The 18782-nt window shown below is 33.9% G+C and overlaps 1 protein-coding gene and 1 long non-coding RNA gene across 2 annotated transcripts in view; one reads left to right on the top strand and one right to left on the bottom strand.

The window, feature by feature from the left end:
- Nucleotides 1–10, bottom strand: part of LOC137619605 (uncharacterized) — a 9923-nt gene extending 9913 nt beyond the window's left edge. The window contains exon 1 of the long non-coding RNA XR_011039933.1: nt 1–10. This exon is cut by the window's left edge and continues 204 nt beyond it. This is a non-coding gene — a long non-coding RNA (uncharacterized lncRNA).
- A 12618-nt stretch (nt 11–12628) lies between these two features.
- LOC137620015 (protein FAM200C-like) lies at nt 12629–13057 on the top strand. The gene has a single exon (XM_068350295.1). The coding sequence runs from the start codon at nt 12629–12631 to the stop codon at nt 13055–13057; it is 429 nt and encodes a 142-aa protein (XP_068206396.1).
- The last annotated feature ends 5725 nt before the right edge of the window (nt 13058–18782 follow it).

Here is an 18782-nt window from a genome sequence, read left to right as displayed (position 1 = left end):
CCGGACCAAAACATTCGTTATTTCCACTCGACAAAATAAGTGACTTCAACATAGATAATAATACTGATTCTTACTAACTTCCTTATTCGTATATACGATATCTAATGCCCCAGTACACAATTGTTTCATGAGATTTTCGGCGAAAGTTCTGCAAATAAGGTTGGAATTTAATAACATAAGTCATCAATATTCCGATCTTATCAAGAGACAAATTGTGAAACGAAGGATATTCACAAGTTCGAATTTTGCTAAGCTTTCTGTGGAAAAAGCCAGGTAAAATTTCAACCAGTTTATATTGGAAGACAGCAGTTTCCAGAGAAAAAAAAGGGAGTGGAAGTGAAATTTTCTGTTCCCGTATAGATATAATATAGATGATTTCAATGAAACAGCTTGTTATTTCGTGTAACTTTTTTTACTGTCGATAATGTAAATTTGGGAAATTTTCCGAGTATCTTTACACCCTTATGCATATATAAGGTATAAAACGTGATAATGAATAAAATAAAAACACGAAATAATTATAAATGAACAATTTATTAATATATCTGCATTAAAAATTCATATTTAAAGAATCATCAAGTATACCGATTGTCACTTAGGTACAAGATCTTGCATGTATTAATTATCAACATAGTTGCATACTTAAAGCACGTAGGCGTACCTAATATTTTTTGTAGTTTGAATTGTATACATCTATTAGTACAAAGATTCTTTAATCAATAAAATTAAAAAAAATATAGTTTTCTGATAGAATAACAACTCAAAGAAAATAAAATTATGATCCTAAGATTTGCGAAAAAGCTGCCAGCAGGTGTCTACTTTTAACTTCCAATTATTATAGCTCCAGATTTGGAACCAATCATTACACAACTTACAATATTTACTATAGAACATTCACAAGAGCTATGCAACGCCACAAACACCATCCTGTGGTATGTCTCGTCCCTCTAAACCTAATAAACTGGTCTGCAAATGCGGTGTTGGGTGTCGAGTGTATAGCAACACTTCTCGTCATTGTGGCAATCTGAGTCATTGGAGCAGAGGGTAATTGGGTATCCGATGCAGAGAGCTTCCCGCTCTAGAGGGGCCAGTGGCGTTTTGGGGCAGCTTCCTCGGTGGCTGGCTGAGGGAGAAAAAAAAAAATTATTGAAGCAAGTCTACAATTCTAATTCCATCCTATTGTTATTACTGAATAGTTATGGTTGAAGTGTGTGAGAGCGCACTCAAACATACAGACATGTATGCTGTTAACTTTGTAATTCCTTTACCCATCCACTTGTAGATATAATTATTAGTTCTTAATTTATTTTCTCGGTACTTCATATGTGTATAGTCTACCATTAGTGATTCAAAAGTACTGCGGGCAAAATTTTACAATAGATTTTTCCTTCATTCGATCCTATCATTTTGCCGGTTTCTAGTTACTTTTTATGAATACATCCGCTTGAAATCAATAGCGACTAAAAAAAAAGCAAAGGGTACTAGAAATTATTAGGATTGACTAATTCAAGAGAGAGAGAGAGAGAGAGAGAGAGAGAGAGAGAGAGAGAGAGAGAGAGAGAGAGAGAGAGAGAATTATACGTGGACTGACAGACACAGATTTCACGTGAGGAAAAGGGAACTTACTTGGGCTGGTATCTTCGTCACAGCAAGAATATTGTCCAAACTTTTGGTTTTCACAGAAGTTTCTGCAGCCGTCGACTTTGATGCGTGAAAAGTTGCAATTTGGTCTGTGGCTACTACCGAGAACTGAGCAGACCAAAGCTGCCACGATGAAAGCGGCTAAGAGAATAGATGATCGTGCCATTTTGAAGTTTTGTTCCTGAAAATGAAAATTTTTCGGTTGTCTATTAAGAAAAGAATACTTTAAATTTTAAGGTTATATGTATATATTCAGTATATATACATTATATGTATGTTAGAGAACCGGGAACTAGAGTGGTAGAGAAGTTCACTCAAGTTTGGTAGGCCTTGGATTGCTCCAGTCTCCAGGACTAACACCTACTAACCCACTCAGCTATGAATGAATACTACGATACTCTAGGGTCAGAATATAATTACCTCACCTTATTGAGAGAGAGAGAGAGAGAGAGAGAGAGAGAGAGAGAGAGAGAGAGAGAGAGAGAGAGAGAGAGAGAGAGAGAGAGAGAGAGTAAATTTAAATTTTTGATCAACTAAGACTACGTGAAAGTTATTTTACCTTTGAAGATGCGGACTATTTTTGAGCCTTGAACTTGCTCTGATGGTTGACTGACTGACTGTGTCTACCAAAGCAGAACTGCGATTATATATACACGCTGGCAAAGGGAAAATGTATACGAGGGTTGCCAGAGACCGCCACATAAGGAAATGTCATTTCTGCATTTCCTTCTTTCCCATTTCCATTGCTACATAAAAAGGGCATAGTTCAATGAAAGTTGATAAGTTCATTTGTCTTGTTTTAGTAAATTATTTGAGAATATTTTGGAATAATTAATATAACACAAAATTGAAGCTGAAGGGGGATAACGGGCTTCACTTTGGCAAACGGATTTAATTCGAGGAATTGGAGAACAGGTCTTATTCTTGTCGTCATTGAATAAACAATCCATTGACGTAGATCGAGATTCGCTGGAATCATTACTATTATATATCATAGTAGTAGTAGTAGTAGTAGTAGTAGTAGTAGTAGTAGTAAAAGATAACAATTACTATGGTATTGTAAAATTTCGAACAATTAATTATGAATTTTTCGGCATAAAGAGAGAGAGAGAGAGAGAGAGAGAGAGAGAGAGAGAGAATATTAAAACCATCAATAACTGAATGAACATCGTTCTTTAAGTAGATTACAACTATAAATCACTCGCAAAATTTAATAAAAAAAAATGAAATATATAACCAAAATGGATAATCAGGATTATCATACAGAGTTAATTCAGAGCTTTTCCTGCTTCTATCTTTGGCGTATTTGTTTTTTCTTTGGAATTCGATAAACATTGTCAGGTTTCTTTATCTTTGCTTTTCAGTCTTGTTTAATGTTTTATGTATGGAAGCACTCAAGGATTGCAAGATGATATATTTCATATGCAGGTCATACTGCAAATGCTAAGCACTTGAATTATTAAATAGGCCTATGGATTTTATGAAAGCTGTCAGATTTACACTCATCTTTATAAGATGTCACTAGTACAATTTTGTCATTTATAATTTCATATTACATTCAGTCCTACTATACAACCTACTAGATAGATAAATATTATTATTATTATTATTATTATTATTATTATTATTATTATTATTATTATTATTATTATTATTATTATTATTACTAGCCAAGCTACAACCGTAGTTGGAAAAGCAAGATGCTATAAGCCAAGGGCTCCAACAGGGAAAAAAGCTTAGTGAGGAAAGGAAATAAGGAAATAAATAAACGATGAGAAAATATTAACAATAAATTATTTAAAAAACAGTATCAAAACACATAGGTCATATATAAACTATAAAAAGACTTAAGTCAGCCTGTTCAACATAAAACATTTGCTGCAACTTTGAACTCCTGAAGTTCTACTGATTCAACTACCCGATTAGGAGGATCATTCCAAAATCTGGTTACAGCTGGATTAAAACTTCTAGAATACTGTGTAGTATTGAGCCTCATGATGGAGGCCTGAGTATCAGAGTAGCATGCCTAATATTACGAACAGGATGGAACTGCCCAGGTAGATAAATAAATAAACAAATAGATAAAAGAAATTAACAGAGTTTTCTTGACCTGACTTTGCCTCCAAAACAGGAAATCAAATGACAGTAGCACGTGTTTAAATCGACAGACGGTACTGACATAGACAATGTGATGTCCGAGTACTTGAAATCATTATCATCAACAATAACAATAAATGCTGCCGTTTCTAGTCCAACGCAAGATAAAGTCCTCAGAAATGTCTGGAGGGTTACCCATTTTCATCAGCACACTGGTCAGTGCAGATTGGTGATGGTGGGAGACTTTAGTCTGATCGCTCACAGCAAACTAACCTAGTATAGATGACCCTAACAAGTACAACTTTGCTGATCACAGCGACACACAAACCCCTTTAACCATGTTAAGGTATCCCCACTCAGGGTTTCGAATGATTGAGTTCAAATCACCTCACAAACTGTTTTCTTTTCAACATCAAAGAAGCTGATCTTGTCTATCATATCTGATCAATATTGGAACAGTAATCAGGAGTTGAAAATACGATATAAAACCCATTCAGGTTTAGACCTATACGCTACGTTATAATTCTCCTGGAGCAACTTACTTGCATAACCATGAGACACAAACCTAACCTTTATTTCACAAGTCAGCACACTGAGGCATCCCACTGTAATATAAAAAGAAACTAATACTGATAGTAAAGGAATCATGAAAAATTGCTACTAAAAAATACCCGAGATGCGATAAGGAAAGAAAAGTTAAGACAAAAGACAAGAATGGCCATCTTGTGTAGACCATTTTTTTTTCTATCTAGGGGGCCATAAGGTTAAAGGTCACTCATGAATGGCAGGGGCATGGGACAGTGACAATGACATAGAGATTGATAGACTATACATAAGACCGGCACACAAGCCTTCTCCATCCAGGTTAAGACCAAGGAGGGTCAGACGATGGCGGCTGTTGGTTCAGCAGGTAGACCTAAAGGCTCCCCCAAAAGATCCAAGTCTTAGCTCTCAAGGATGGCGAGGCTGCAGACACTACAAAAAACTATCGAGCTTGAAGGGGACTCGAATCCCAGTCCAACGATCGTCAAGTAGAGACGTTTCCATTAGGCCACCATGACCTAGAATATATATAACTGATAATAGCATAAAAATTCTATTTGGTAAAACGACGGACAACCCACAATGAGCCAACATCAATAAGGGAGTTTGGAGAGGTTAATAATAATAATAATAATAATAATAATAATAATAATAATAATAATAATACAGCATTCACAAATTCAATAATAATTACCCAGTTGAATGCGGCAGCAAATTGGTCATGGAAAGCAGATCTGTATGTAGAGTTACGTTAAAAGTTTTGAGACCTTCCTGCGATCTCGTGTTGTATAGGTAGTTGTATAGGTAGTTAGGTATTGCCTCACCTTATCTACAGGTTGTAGAATTGCAAGAGCCCGTGTTGGCACAGAAAGGCCAAGCAGTCTACAACAACAATTAGGTCTCACCTCTATGTGGGACACGGGCTCCTGTCGTATTGTCAACAATGCATGGAATAGTTCCCTACATTCATTTTACTTATTTTTAACCAATCATTTAGTTTGAAAAAAAAAATAGCAATCCACTTAAAGTCTCCATTTTCAATAGAAAAGTTACACAATTCGTATTTTAAATAAACTACAGCCTTTCGATTTTGAAATGAGAAACAATAAACAAACTTCTGATAATGATACCGCTTCTAACGAAAATAAAAAAGCCTAAAGTCTTCATAAATCCTACATATTACACTCCAAATAATCACCAATATATAAATGCAACTGTGAATAAACATATAGTAATAAACAATTCAGAACACCAGTTAGAACAGTACTTCTATATATATATATATATATATATATATATATATATATATATATATATATATATATACCGGTATATATATATATATATATATATATATATATATATATATACCGGTATATATATATATATATATATATATATATATATATATATATATATATATATATATATATATATATATATATATATATATATATATATACCGGTATATATATATATATATATATATATATATATATATATATATATATATATATATATATATATATATATATATATATATATATGAGAAGAGCTGAATATTGCATATATTAGAAAGAAGAGAATTGAATAAGGAGATAATAATGGATAAGCCTATGTCTCCATCTAAAGTACTTTAATTATTTACTCTTGATTACCATCATTACCAGTGATGGATCACTATAGTCAATTCTTTTTAGTGAGGCAGATTTGCACCGGCTCGCAGGGGTGCCCTTTTAGCTCGGAAAAGTTTCCTGATCGCTGATTGGTTGGACAAGATAATTCTAACCAATCAGATAGCAGGAAACTTTTGCGAGCTAAAAGGGCATAACAAGCAATGGGTATACTAAAAACAGTTTGGAGATCAAATCTAATATCGGTTCACAGCAAAATCAAAATATACATTTCACTTATAAGATCGGTATTAACTTATGAGCATCAGTCATGCACAGCGCTGTGACAACTGATGCAAAACTTCTTGTCTTTGAAATAAAGCATTGAGAAGGATTTTGAGAATCAAATGACAGCAGCATATTAAAAAGAAGTAATAATAAATACGGCTATTCTTGGCATGGATGTCCAAAGTGAACGATATAGTTAGATTATCAAGATGGTGATGGATGGAGCATATTTTAACAAGGGAAGATGAGTTAGTCCAGGATGTACCTGAATGGAAGTCACTAGCCAAAGGGACGTTGGATTTGACAATTGAGTTGAGGCTGAGCGCAGAGAAAAGGACATAGGATGTGAATTCACTGAGGTCCTATGCATCCCGTGGGTGCCACAATATTAAGAAAATAAGTACCATTATCACCGAAATTAAGGTTAGCAGTAAATGGCAAACATTTACTAATGGAGGATAGAGGTTATCAACTTTCTGTACTAAAGATGAGACTACGATGTCTAGCCTATTTTCGTTAATAAAAACACCAAATAAAAAAAAATATATATATATTGTAGAGACTTATTTATAAGTATAGTCTATCTGCATAAATGTGTCCATGCGTATTTTGTAGAACATTTTGAAGCGTCACAAAGTTATTTAAACATTTCAGAAATTATGTACTTCAGAATATTTCGATATATCAAAACTTTCAAAGACTTGTCTAAGTGAATCGGCCTACTGGGCATGATCACAATATAAGTGTCATCGGTAGTAAGGAACAAAATTAAGACACTTAAGACTTACCCTTACTGAATGTATTGAAGTCCATATCCAAGAATACTTGCTGTGACATTACGTAAGGATGAAGGATGTCTTAGCACTGAGTAGGGAATAGGATACGCAAAAGACATGATGGAATACGAGATATTTAACCATCCTTGTCGAATGGGCTCGCCTAATCAGAATATTCCACACTCTAGTATCATAATAATCGCACATAAACATTAGTTATTTCCACTGAACATATCAGTAATGATTCTAACTAATAATAGCATCATTTGTTATTCCGTGAATTCTGATTGTCATTAACATAATTTTGCAATTTTTCCGAGTAACTTTACATACTGTACATAAGGGATGAAAGGTGATGAATGAAAACATGAAATGTTTAAAAATCAATTTATTAATACAACTACATAACAAATTATGGAAACAATCATTATGGATACATTGTTGGTCATTCTGGTACAAGATCTTACATATATTCATTATCATCATAATTTCATACTCAAAGTACAAAGGCCTACCTAATATTTTTGTACTTTGAATATTATACATCTATCAAATACATTTTTTTAATCAATAAAATGCCAATAATATAATTTTCAGAAAAAGATAACATCTTACAACATTTACTTTAAAACATTCACAAAAAAACTCTGCAACGCCAGAAATATTATCCTGTGATATATCTAATTGTCCCTCTAAACCTAATAAACTGGTCTGCAAATGCGGTGTTGAGTGTCGAGGGTATAGCAACACTTCTCGTTATCGTGGCAATCTGAGTCATTGTAGCAGAGGAGAATTGGGTATCCGATGCAGAGAGCTTCCCGCTCTAGAGGGGCGAGTGCCGTATTAGGGCAGTTTCCTCGGTGGCTGGCTGAGGGAGAAAAAAAAAAAAGAACAATTATTGAAACAAGCATACAATTTTAATTATCTCCTCTTTCAAATACTGAATGATTACGGTTGAAAGGCACGCACTCGCACAAATATGCTTTTAGCTTTGTAATTCCTTTAGTTTGAAGAGATAATTATTAGTTCTGAATTTGTGGGCTTAGTATCTCATATATGAAGGCTATATTCTACTTCAAAAGTTCAAAGTTGAAGCAAATGCTTTTTTGTTCACCAGGCGGACATGATTCTTTTTATAGTTTATTTATGACATATTTGTTTTTGATGTTGTTAATAGTTTATATATGACATGTCTGTTTTGACGTTGTTACTTATTTTAGAATGATTTATTGTTAATTTGTTCTCTTCATTTATTTATTTCCTTATTTCCTTTCCTCACTGGGCTATTTTTCCCTGTTGGAACCCCTGGGCTTATAGCATCTTGCTTTTCCAACTAGGGTTGTAGCTTGGATAGTAATAATAATAATAATAATAATAATAATAATAATAATAATAATAATAATAATATTGCTTAAAAAGTACAGAGGGAACTTACTTGGGCTGGTATCTTCGTCACAGCAAGAATATTGCCCAAACTTTTGGTTTTCACAGAAGTTTCTGCAGCCGTCGACTGTGAGGCGTGGTAGGTCGCAGTCTGGTCTGGTGGTACCGAGAGCTGAACAGACCAAAGCTGCCACGATGAAAGCGGCTAAGAGAATAGATGATCGTGCCATTTTGCCTTTTTGTTCCTGAAAATGAAAGATTTTATGTTATCTTTTAATAAAAAAAAACATATTTAATCTTAAGATTGATAATAAATTTAGCCTACTATTAATCGGAGAGGATGCATGCTCACACACAAACGCATATTTGTGTGAGAGAGAGAGAGAGAGAGAGAGAGAGAGAGAGAGAGAGAGAGAATACTGAAATGTAAAAGGGCACTTTCTCTAAAAAGAAAAGTATTTAATGTGAGGGCCCTACCAGTATTAACTTAAGCATCGGAAACTTGGAGCCTTACTACTTACAACACAAAGAGATTTGGAAAGAATACTGGTGTGAATAACACTAAGAGACAGAAAAGGAGCAACATGGATACGAGAGCAAACTACTGATGTGAATAACACTAAGAGGCAGAAAAAGAGCAACATGGATACGAGAGCAAACTACTGATGTGAATAACACTAAGAGACAGTAAAAGAGCAACATGGATACGAGAGCAAACTACTGATGTGAATAACACTAAGAGACAGTAAAAGAGCAACATGGATACGAGAGCAAACTACTGATGTGAATAACACTAAGAGGCAGAAAAAGAGCAACATGGATACGAGAGCAAACTACTGATGTGAATAACACTAAGAGACAGTAAAAGAGCAACATGGATACGAGAGCAAACTACTGATGTGAATAACACTAAGAGGCAGAAAAAGAGCAACATGGATACGAGAGCAAACCACTGATGTGAATAACACTAAGAGGCAGAAAAAGAGCAACATGGATACGAGAGCAAACTACTGATGTGAATAACACTAAGAGACAGAAAAAGAGCAACATGGATACGAGAGCAAACTACTGATGTGAATAACACTAAGAGACAGTAAAAGAGCAACATGGATACGAGAGCAAACTACTGATGTGAATAACACTAAGAGGCAGAAAAAGAGCAACATGGATACGAGAGCAAACTACTGATGTGAATAACACTAAGAGACAGTAAAAGAGCAACATGGATACGAGAGCAAACTACTGATGTGAATAACACTAAGAGACAGTAAAAGAGCAACATGGATACGAGAGCAAACTACTGATGTGAATAACACTAAGAGGCAGAAAAAGAGCAACATGGATACGAGAGCAAACCACTGATGTGAATAACACTAAGAGGCAGAAAAAGAGCAACATGGATACGAGAGCAAACTACTGATGTGAATAACACTAAGAGACAGAAAAAGAGCAACATGGATACGAGAGCAAACTACTGATGTGAATAACACTAAGAGACAGTAAAAGAGCAACATGGATACGAGAGCAAACTACTGATGTGAATAACACTAAGAGGCAGAAAAAGAGCAACATGGATACGAGAGCAAACTACTGATGTGAATAACACTAAGAGGCAGAAAAAGAGCAACATGGATACGAGAGCAAACTACTGATGTGAATAACACTAAGAGACAGTAAAAGAGCAACATGGATACGAGAGCAAACTACTGATGTGAATAACACTAAGAGGCAGAAAAAGAGCAACATGGATACGAGAGCAAACCACTGATGTGAATAACACTAAGAGGCAGAAAAAGAGCAACATGGATACGAGAGCAAACTACTGATGTGAATAACACTAAGAGACAGAAAAAGAGCAACATGGATACGAGAGCAAACTACAGTGGAGGATATTCTAACAACATATAAGAATAAGAAATGGACATGGGCTGGACATACAACGAGAAAAACAGATGATGGAATGACATTAGGAATAACAGAATGGGTCCATAGAGATAACAAACGAAGCAGAGAAAGGAAGAGATGACGATGGATTGACGACCCAAGAAAATTTGTGGGTGTATAAAGTTTACTGGCATTGAAAGACCACAAACAGACCCTAGCGAAAGGTCGTGTCTGAGGCTTTTGTCCTGCATTGGACTAGCTACGGCTGATATAAATTAAACAAATTGATATATATATACAATAATATATATATATATATATATATATATAATGATAATAATATTTATATATATAATAATAATATTTATATATATAATAATATTTATTTATATAATATATATATATATATATATAATGAGAGAGAGAGAGAGAGAGAGAGAGAGAGAGAGAGAGAGAAAATTTTTGATCAAATGAAACTTCGCACAATTGAGTTCTTTTACCTTTGAAGATGCTGACTATTTTTGAGTCTTGAAATTGTTCTGCTGGTTGACTAACTGTGTCTACCAAAGCAAGATGAACTGCGATTATATATACAAGCTGGCAAAGAGAAAATGAACGAGGGTTGCCAGAGACCGCCACATAAGGAAATGTCATTTCTGCACTTCCTTCTTTCCCGTTTCCATTGCTACATAAAAAGACATAGTTCAATGAAAGTTGATTAGTTCATTCTTCCATATTATTATTTCTAATTTTTATTTTAGTAGATGCTTCGAGAATATTTTTGAATTAATAATGTATAACAAAATTAATGTTGAAGTGGAAAAGCGTCTTTGCTTTGGCAAAGGGAATTAATTCGAAGAATTGGGGAACAGGTCTTACTACCGTACTAAGGTCTTGTCTTGTCATTGAGTAAAAAAAAAAAAAAAAAAAAAGAATTGTGACGTAAAACGGGATTCGCTGAAATTATTGTTATTGTCATATTAGGAATAATAATAATAATAATAATAATAATAATAATAATAATAATAATAATAATAATAATAATAATAGTAAAAATAATAATAATGATGATAATAATAATAATAATAATTATAATAATAATATTAATAATAAGGATAATAGTAATAATAATAATAATAATTTTAATAGTAAAAATAATAATAATAATAATAATAGTAATAATAATAATAATATTAATAATAATAATAAGGATAATAGTAATAATAATGGTAATAATAATGTTAAAAGTAAAATATTGATAATAATAATAATAATAATAATAATAATAATAATAATAATAATAATAATAATAATAATAATAATAATAATGCCGTTATTTCCTTTAGTATATTTATGGTCTTGGAGCAGAAAATTGGGCTTTGTAAAACATCAGACATAATTATGAACTTTTGTCATATCATAAACAGAGAGAGAGAGAGAGAGAGAGAGAGAGAGAGAGAGAGAGAGAAGGAAAATACTGTATATATTAACTGAATGAACAACACCGTTTTTCAAATAGGTTACTGTTTACAACTATGAATTACTGGCAAAATTTCTTGAATAATAATATTTGAAATATGTGGCCTGATTGGTAACGTATCTGCCTGGTGTTTGTCGGTCGGGGGTTCGAGTCCCGCTCAGACTCGTTAGTGCCATTGGTGTCTGTAACCTTACCATCCTTGTGAGGTAAGGTTGGGGAAGCCTATAGGTCTATCTGCTGGTCCTAGCTTGGGTGGAGAGGAGGCTTGGGTGCTGATCATATAATATATGGTGTCTCTAGGGAATTGTCCTGATTGCTAGGGCAACGTCACTGTCCCTTGCCTCTACCATTCATGAGCGACCTTTAAACCTTTAAAGCAGGGGTTCTTAACTGGGGGGTGCGAGCCTGGTTCCTAAAGGGTGCGAGGATACCTGTGAAATACTGAAGAAAATGTATGTTTTTACCTACGTTTTATATTTTTTCGCAGCCGGGGTTTGAATCATCGATTGTTTCAGTCACCTTATGAACAAGTAGGCCAGGAACACACGGTGCTTTTGTACCATACTGAAGTGAGGTGGCTGTCACGTGGTCGTGTGCTATCTTTGAACTGAGAGGAGAAATTCACCATTTTCTCCATGAACGGGTACAAGAACTGGCCATACATTTCAATGACCCCAATTTTGTTCAGATGCTTGCCTACTTGGCTGATGTTTTCAGCACTCAATGAACTCAAGCTCTCTCTGCAGGGAAGGGGACTTAACATTGTGACTGCAAGCGAGAAATTGGCTGCTTTCAAGGAAAAACTAGTCTTGTGGATAAAGCGTGTAAAGATGGGGAATTTGGTAAATTTCCCCTGCCTGGAAGAGACAGTCACAGAAAATTCTACCCTGCCTCCAACAATTGTTGCAAAAATTGTTGAACATATGCAGTTGTTGTGTATTTCCTTTGATGGTTACTTCTCATGTGGAGAGTTACAAGCCTGTAATAACAGGATCTTAAACCCTTTCATGCAGTATTTGGAAGATGATGAAGATGATGGCAGCATCAAGGAAGACCTCATCGACATGAGACACAATCGTGGAAACCAAATGGAGTTCGCCAATAGTCAGCTGGACCACTTCTGGGCTTCTCAGCTGGAAGCATACCCTGCAATAGCAACGAAAACACTCAAATTGCTGGCATCTTTTGCATCTACTTACTTGTGTGAGCAAGGATTTTCTTGTCTACTTCACATCAAAACGAAAAGCAGAAATCGGCTGAATTCTGAACGTGACATGCGAGTAGCACTCAGTACTAAGACACTAAGATTTGATGCCATTATGGCGAAAATACAGCAACAACAAAGTCACTAGGTTTGCAGTGCAGGACAGGCAATATATAATGTAATTTTGAACCAAATAAAAAAAATATTCTTGTTAATACATACTCATAATTTTTTCTCTTGAAAGAACTTTAAGCTGCATGAACTAATATTGAATAAAAAGAAAGTTTTATTATTACATCAAATTTGTATTTTTAGATTTTTCATATATTCAAAATCCAGGGGGGGGGGGTGCGAAAACTGACTGCTGATTTGAAAAGGGTGCGAACACTGAAAAAGGTTAAGAACCACTGCTTAAAGCAGAATAGACCTAGAGTTAATTCAGACTTTTCCGGCTTCTATCTCGTTTCCTTTTTTTTTCTCTCTCTCTTATTTTTGTAGGCTAAATGTTTAATGTATGGTAGCACTCAATGGTTACAACGCCATGCTTTAGCAAAAGCTGTAGGCCTACACTTGAATCATGAAATGGTATGGGTAATTTCATGAAAACTGTCAGCATTTTGTTCATCTTTTGTCACACTCACAATTTTATCATTTGTAATTGCATATTACATTTAGTCCTATAGAAGAAATTACTAGATAGATATATAAACGAATAGATAAAATATGGGCTAATCTTTTTTACCTGACTTTGCATGGAAAACATGAATTCAAATGACAGTAGCCCGTGTTTAAATCGACCAACAGTATGGCAATGTGACGTTGCAGTCATTACAATCAACAAGACACACACTCACACACACATATACAGTATATATATATATATATATATATATTACTCACTGCACACCTTTTCGGGTAAGAGTGATAGCAGAACAATTCAGCTAGCCTTCTAATCTTCAACATAGGCCTATTTATGAAGTCCCTCTCGTCTCTCTCTCTCTCTCTCTCTCTCTCTCTCTCTCTCTCCTGTCAGCGGCTCACCATATGATAACGACTCGATTATCCGTCAGTTTTGCTGCATACTGCACATTACAGCATACACATGCGCATTAATTCACCTGGGAATAGCCCTTAGTTCCATGTGATGGGGACTGGGGAGAGAACCTCCAAAGAGGAGACGGGCGCGTACATACACATGTTCGCTCACAGAACATTTTCCTAAATAATGCCCTCGAGCAGCTGCTGGAGGAAACCTGTTTATCAGTTCGACGAATGCAACTCTTGCTGATTTTTCGGGATAAGATTTCTATTTTCTTTTACGGGAGAGTGATGACGTAGATTTAGAAATTTAGGTGTCATTCTTTTTGCTCTGTAACATAAGCCAGCGGCAGAGATCTAGGAAACTGATTTTGTGTCGAGTAATCGCTAATCAAAGGTTCTTTACCTAGGCTTAAAGGGCTGATAAATTTTGTTGACGAGAGTCGGACCCTTTTCTTGAGTGTATTTTGTATAGATTGTACCTGGAATAAGATAATTTTATGTTATATTTCATTATTTTCTTTACAAAAGGTCTGCTTTATTTTCAGATAACGACTACACCATATAGATTGTCAATTTGAGATCACAATGGAAAATCAAACAATCTGAAAATTATGGGAAAGAACTTATCATTTCTTATCATTATCACTTGATTTTATTATTTGTATTTCATTATGCACATACTTTAGAACCTATTTACAAAATTGTGAAGATATTACGACATTGGAATAAAATATATATATATAGAAAAAATATTTAGTTTACTTACATACCAGCTGGAGATATATTTGAATGGTGTGAACTAATCCAAGATGCTTTCAAAGGTGTTCCAATGTGTGGATTTTGTTCGTGGCTAAAGTTACTAAACTGTATAAGGAAAATGGAGTAAGGAATTTCCCCCTATAAGGAAAATATCTATTCCATTGTTTCTCTGTCAACCTTACTCTGACCATTACTTAGAGATAAATTATGGTCAAGGAAAAATGGTTGTACGAATTAGATTCCCTGATTTTCCCCACATTTTACAAAGACATTAGTACAATAGTAGAAATTTTCCAAATATTGTGGCGGTCGGCAACCAATCCATCCTCCATGACTTCTATAGTCCATTTCTTTTAGCGATGCATATTTGCACCGACTCGCGGCGGTGCCCTTTTAGCTTGGAAAAGCTTCCTGATCGCTGATTGGTTAGAATTATCTTGTCCAACCAATCAGCGATCCGGAAACTTTTCCGAGCTAAAAGGGCACCGCTGCGAGTCGGTGCAAATATGCATCGCTAAAAGAAATGGACTATAGATGATGAGGTGATGTGACTGGTGTCTTCATGTCATGACGGATAAGCATAGATATCTTACTATTAGATGTCGATTGCATAGAGACGACAGCCATCTTGGAGAGGCTCACTTGTCAAGATTGCTTCACAGATTCAGTTGTCATCATTATTTATTGTTAGCATTCAGTAGTTTTGTAATGCCTTTGGCGACAATAATAAACGCACAGTGTAGTAGACAACTATTGATATGTAAAAGAGAAATGCACAGAAAAATAAAATCACACACACACACAATATATATATATATATATATATATATACATACATACATACAAATATGTGTATACACACATATAGCCTATAAGTTTGTTTAGATCTAAGGAAAGAGAAAAATAATCATAAGAAAATAAACACTCCTGTAATAAGAGAAAAATCTGATGAGTTTAGATTAGCAATACAAAATAGGCCTACTCCCAGCTATATGATAAAATGGGAACAAATAAATAAGAAATGATGAGTAATTTCACAAAATTTGCATTGGAATCAGCACAAGAGATAGATGGAAGAGTTCCTAAACAAGATCAAGGAAAACTATCCAAAAAAAAAAAAAAAAAAAAAAAAAAAAAAAAAAAGATTGAAAATGAGGTTAAAATCCAAAAGGGATGAAATAGAATAAACAGAACTATCTAAAGCAATAAATAAACTAAAAACTCACGATACTCATACACATAATTAGACCAAAATTGAGGAAACACAAAAGAAAGGAAGAAGCTTCAAATTGATGAAAAGAAGACTTGGAACACGGCGCCAACAGAAGTTTGCTTTAAAGGATGGAAATTAAATTATCATCCACAATAGAGATGGAGTGCTGAAAATTGCAGATGATTTCTATACAAAAGTGATATAAGAAATAACTTTACAATAGAAACAATGAAATACCTGAGCCGTTACCAAACGTAACAGTAGGAGAAGTAAAGAAAGCTTCAAACGGCATGAAGAAGGCATAACAGCAGGAGAATATGTCCAAACAATTTTTTCTAACGATAGATGGAGAAGATTTCATAGTAGTAAAACTGGCTGAACTTTATGCCAAATGTCTGCGAGAATACTCTATATCTACAGCTTGGAAAAACTTTATCATTATGCTGATTCACAAAAAAAAAAAAAAAAAAAAAAGACAAATGACCTGAAAAAATACCGCCCATACTCTCCATAATAAATGAAATAATTACAAAAATCATATTAGGCCAAATAAAAAGACAGCTAGACTTTAATCAGCCAAGAGAGCAGACAGGCTTTAGAAGTGGGTATTCAACAACTGATCATATTCATGTAATTAACTTCAAAAGTTCAAAGTTGGAGCAAATGCTTTTTTGTTGACCAGGCGGACATGAGTCTTTTTATAGTTTATTTATGACATATTTGTTTTTGATGTTAATAGTTTATATATGACATGTCTGTTTTGACGCTGTTACTTATTTCAGAATGATTTATTGTTAATTTGTTCTCTTCATTTATTTATTTCCTTATTTCCTTTCCTCACTGGGCTATTTTCCCTGTTGGAGCCCCTGGGCTTATAGCATCTTGCTTTTCCAACTAGGGTTGTAGCTTGGATAGTAATAATAATAATAATAATAATGGAAAAAATCAAGAATGACTAACCACTGCGTATGGCATTTATAGACTATGCGAAAGCTTCTGATTCTGTCAAACATACACCAGCAATGAAAGCCCTTCAAAAACAAGGAATAGAAAAATCTTACATTAGAACGATTGAAGACATCTTTATAGGATGTACAGGAATCCTAAAACTACATAAAAATAGTGAGGAAATCCCGATTGAAAAAGGAGTTAGACAGGGAGACCCCATCCCTCCTAAATTATTCACAGCATGTCTAGAAGAAGTTTATAAGAAATTAGATTGGAAAAATGTAGGAATTAATATTAATGAGAATATCTTAACAAATTAAAATTTGCAGATGATATAATTGTTTAGTGAATCATGGGAGGAATTACGAAAGATGATCAAAGACTTAAAGAGGGAGAGCAGAAATGTACGACTGAAAATGAATGAGTAAAACTAAGATAATGTTCAATGAAAATGCAGAAACAACAAGTAGGAGTTATGGAGAGCCTCTAGACTCGTCTAAAAATTGTTAATGATACATACTTAGGACAGACAGTAGGTATTACCGCAGGACAAGAGACCGCAATTAAAAAGAATGATAAGCATGGGATGGAGAACATTTGGTAAACAAGATGAGATTATGAAAAGTAAAATCCCACTTTTATCTAAAAACTAAAGCACTTATTATTATTATTATTATTATTACTATCCAAGTTACAACCCTAGTTGGAAAAGCAAGATGCTATAAGGCCAGGGGCTCCAACAGGGAAAAATAGCCCAGTGAGGAAAGGAAATAAGGAAATAAATAAATGAAGAGAATAAATTAACAATAAATCATTCTAAAAAAAAGTAACAATGTCAAAACAGACATGTCATTCATATATAAACTATTAACAACATTAAAAACAAATATGTCATAAATAAACTATAAAAAGTCCTACCAGTATTAACTTTTGCTTCAGAAACTTAAAGCCTTAGAACATAAGTTAGTTACAACTCAAAGAGCTGTGGAAAGAATAATGATGGGAATAACACTAACAGATAGAAAGAGTAACGTGGATACAACAGCAAACGAAAGTAGACGATATTCTAACAACTTGTAAGAAAAAGAAATGGACAGGGACAAGACATATAATGAGAATGACAGACAATAGATTGACATTAAGAATAACAAAATGGGTCCCTAGAGATTGTAAAAGAAGCAGAGGAAGGATGAGAAGACAATGAATTGACGAACTAAGGAAGTTTGCGGGAGTGGACTAACAGAGAAAGACCAAAAACTGACGCAAGTGGAAAGACATGTATGCGGCCTTTGTTCTGAAGTGGACTAGTACGGGCTGATAATGATGACGATATATATACATATGTCTATATGTATGTATATATATATATATATATATATATAAATATGGTGCAAACAAGTACAATGTCGTACTTACTTGTTATCATGATAAGGTTCCACAATGATGTAAGATGTGTAAGAAAACTATGTACAAAAGCTCTAAAAGTTTTTTGTAACATCTACAAATATACACCTAGTTTTCATACACGTCTTACATCATTGTGGAACCTTATCAAGATATATATATATATATATAAATATATATATATATATATATAAATATATATATATATATATATACATATATATATATATATATATACATATATACAAGCATATATATATATATATATATACAGTATATATAAATATATATGTATATATATATATATATACATATATATATATATATATATATACATACACTATATCTTGCAGGTTTCGTTAAACTCAAAATGACTGCGTACTTTTACTATTTTATGTACATATAGCCTACATATATCAATCTTTCCTATGTAATAAATAGGAAGTGTCTAGCTATACTATTATTACTTGTTAAGCTACAACCTTAGTTGGAAAAGAAGGATGCTATA

This window comes from Palaemon carinicauda, chromosome 26, assembly GCF_036898095.1.
Source record: "Palaemon carinicauda isolate YSFRI2023 chromosome 26, ASM3689809v2, whole genome shotgun sequence".
Classification (NCBI taxonomy): Eukaryota; Metazoa; Arthropoda; class Malacostraca; order Decapoda; family Palaemonidae; genus Palaemon; species Palaemon carinicauda.
The sequence above is the reverse complement of the archived record's forward strand: the minus strand, read 5'-3'. Positions and strand labels throughout refer to the sequence as shown.

What these genes read in the sequence shown, in the direction of transcription:
- LOC137620015 (XM_068350295.1), top strand. Translation starts at nt 12,629, where the DNA reads ATGCAGTTGTTGTGTATTTCCTTTGATGGTTACTTCTCATGTGGAGAG.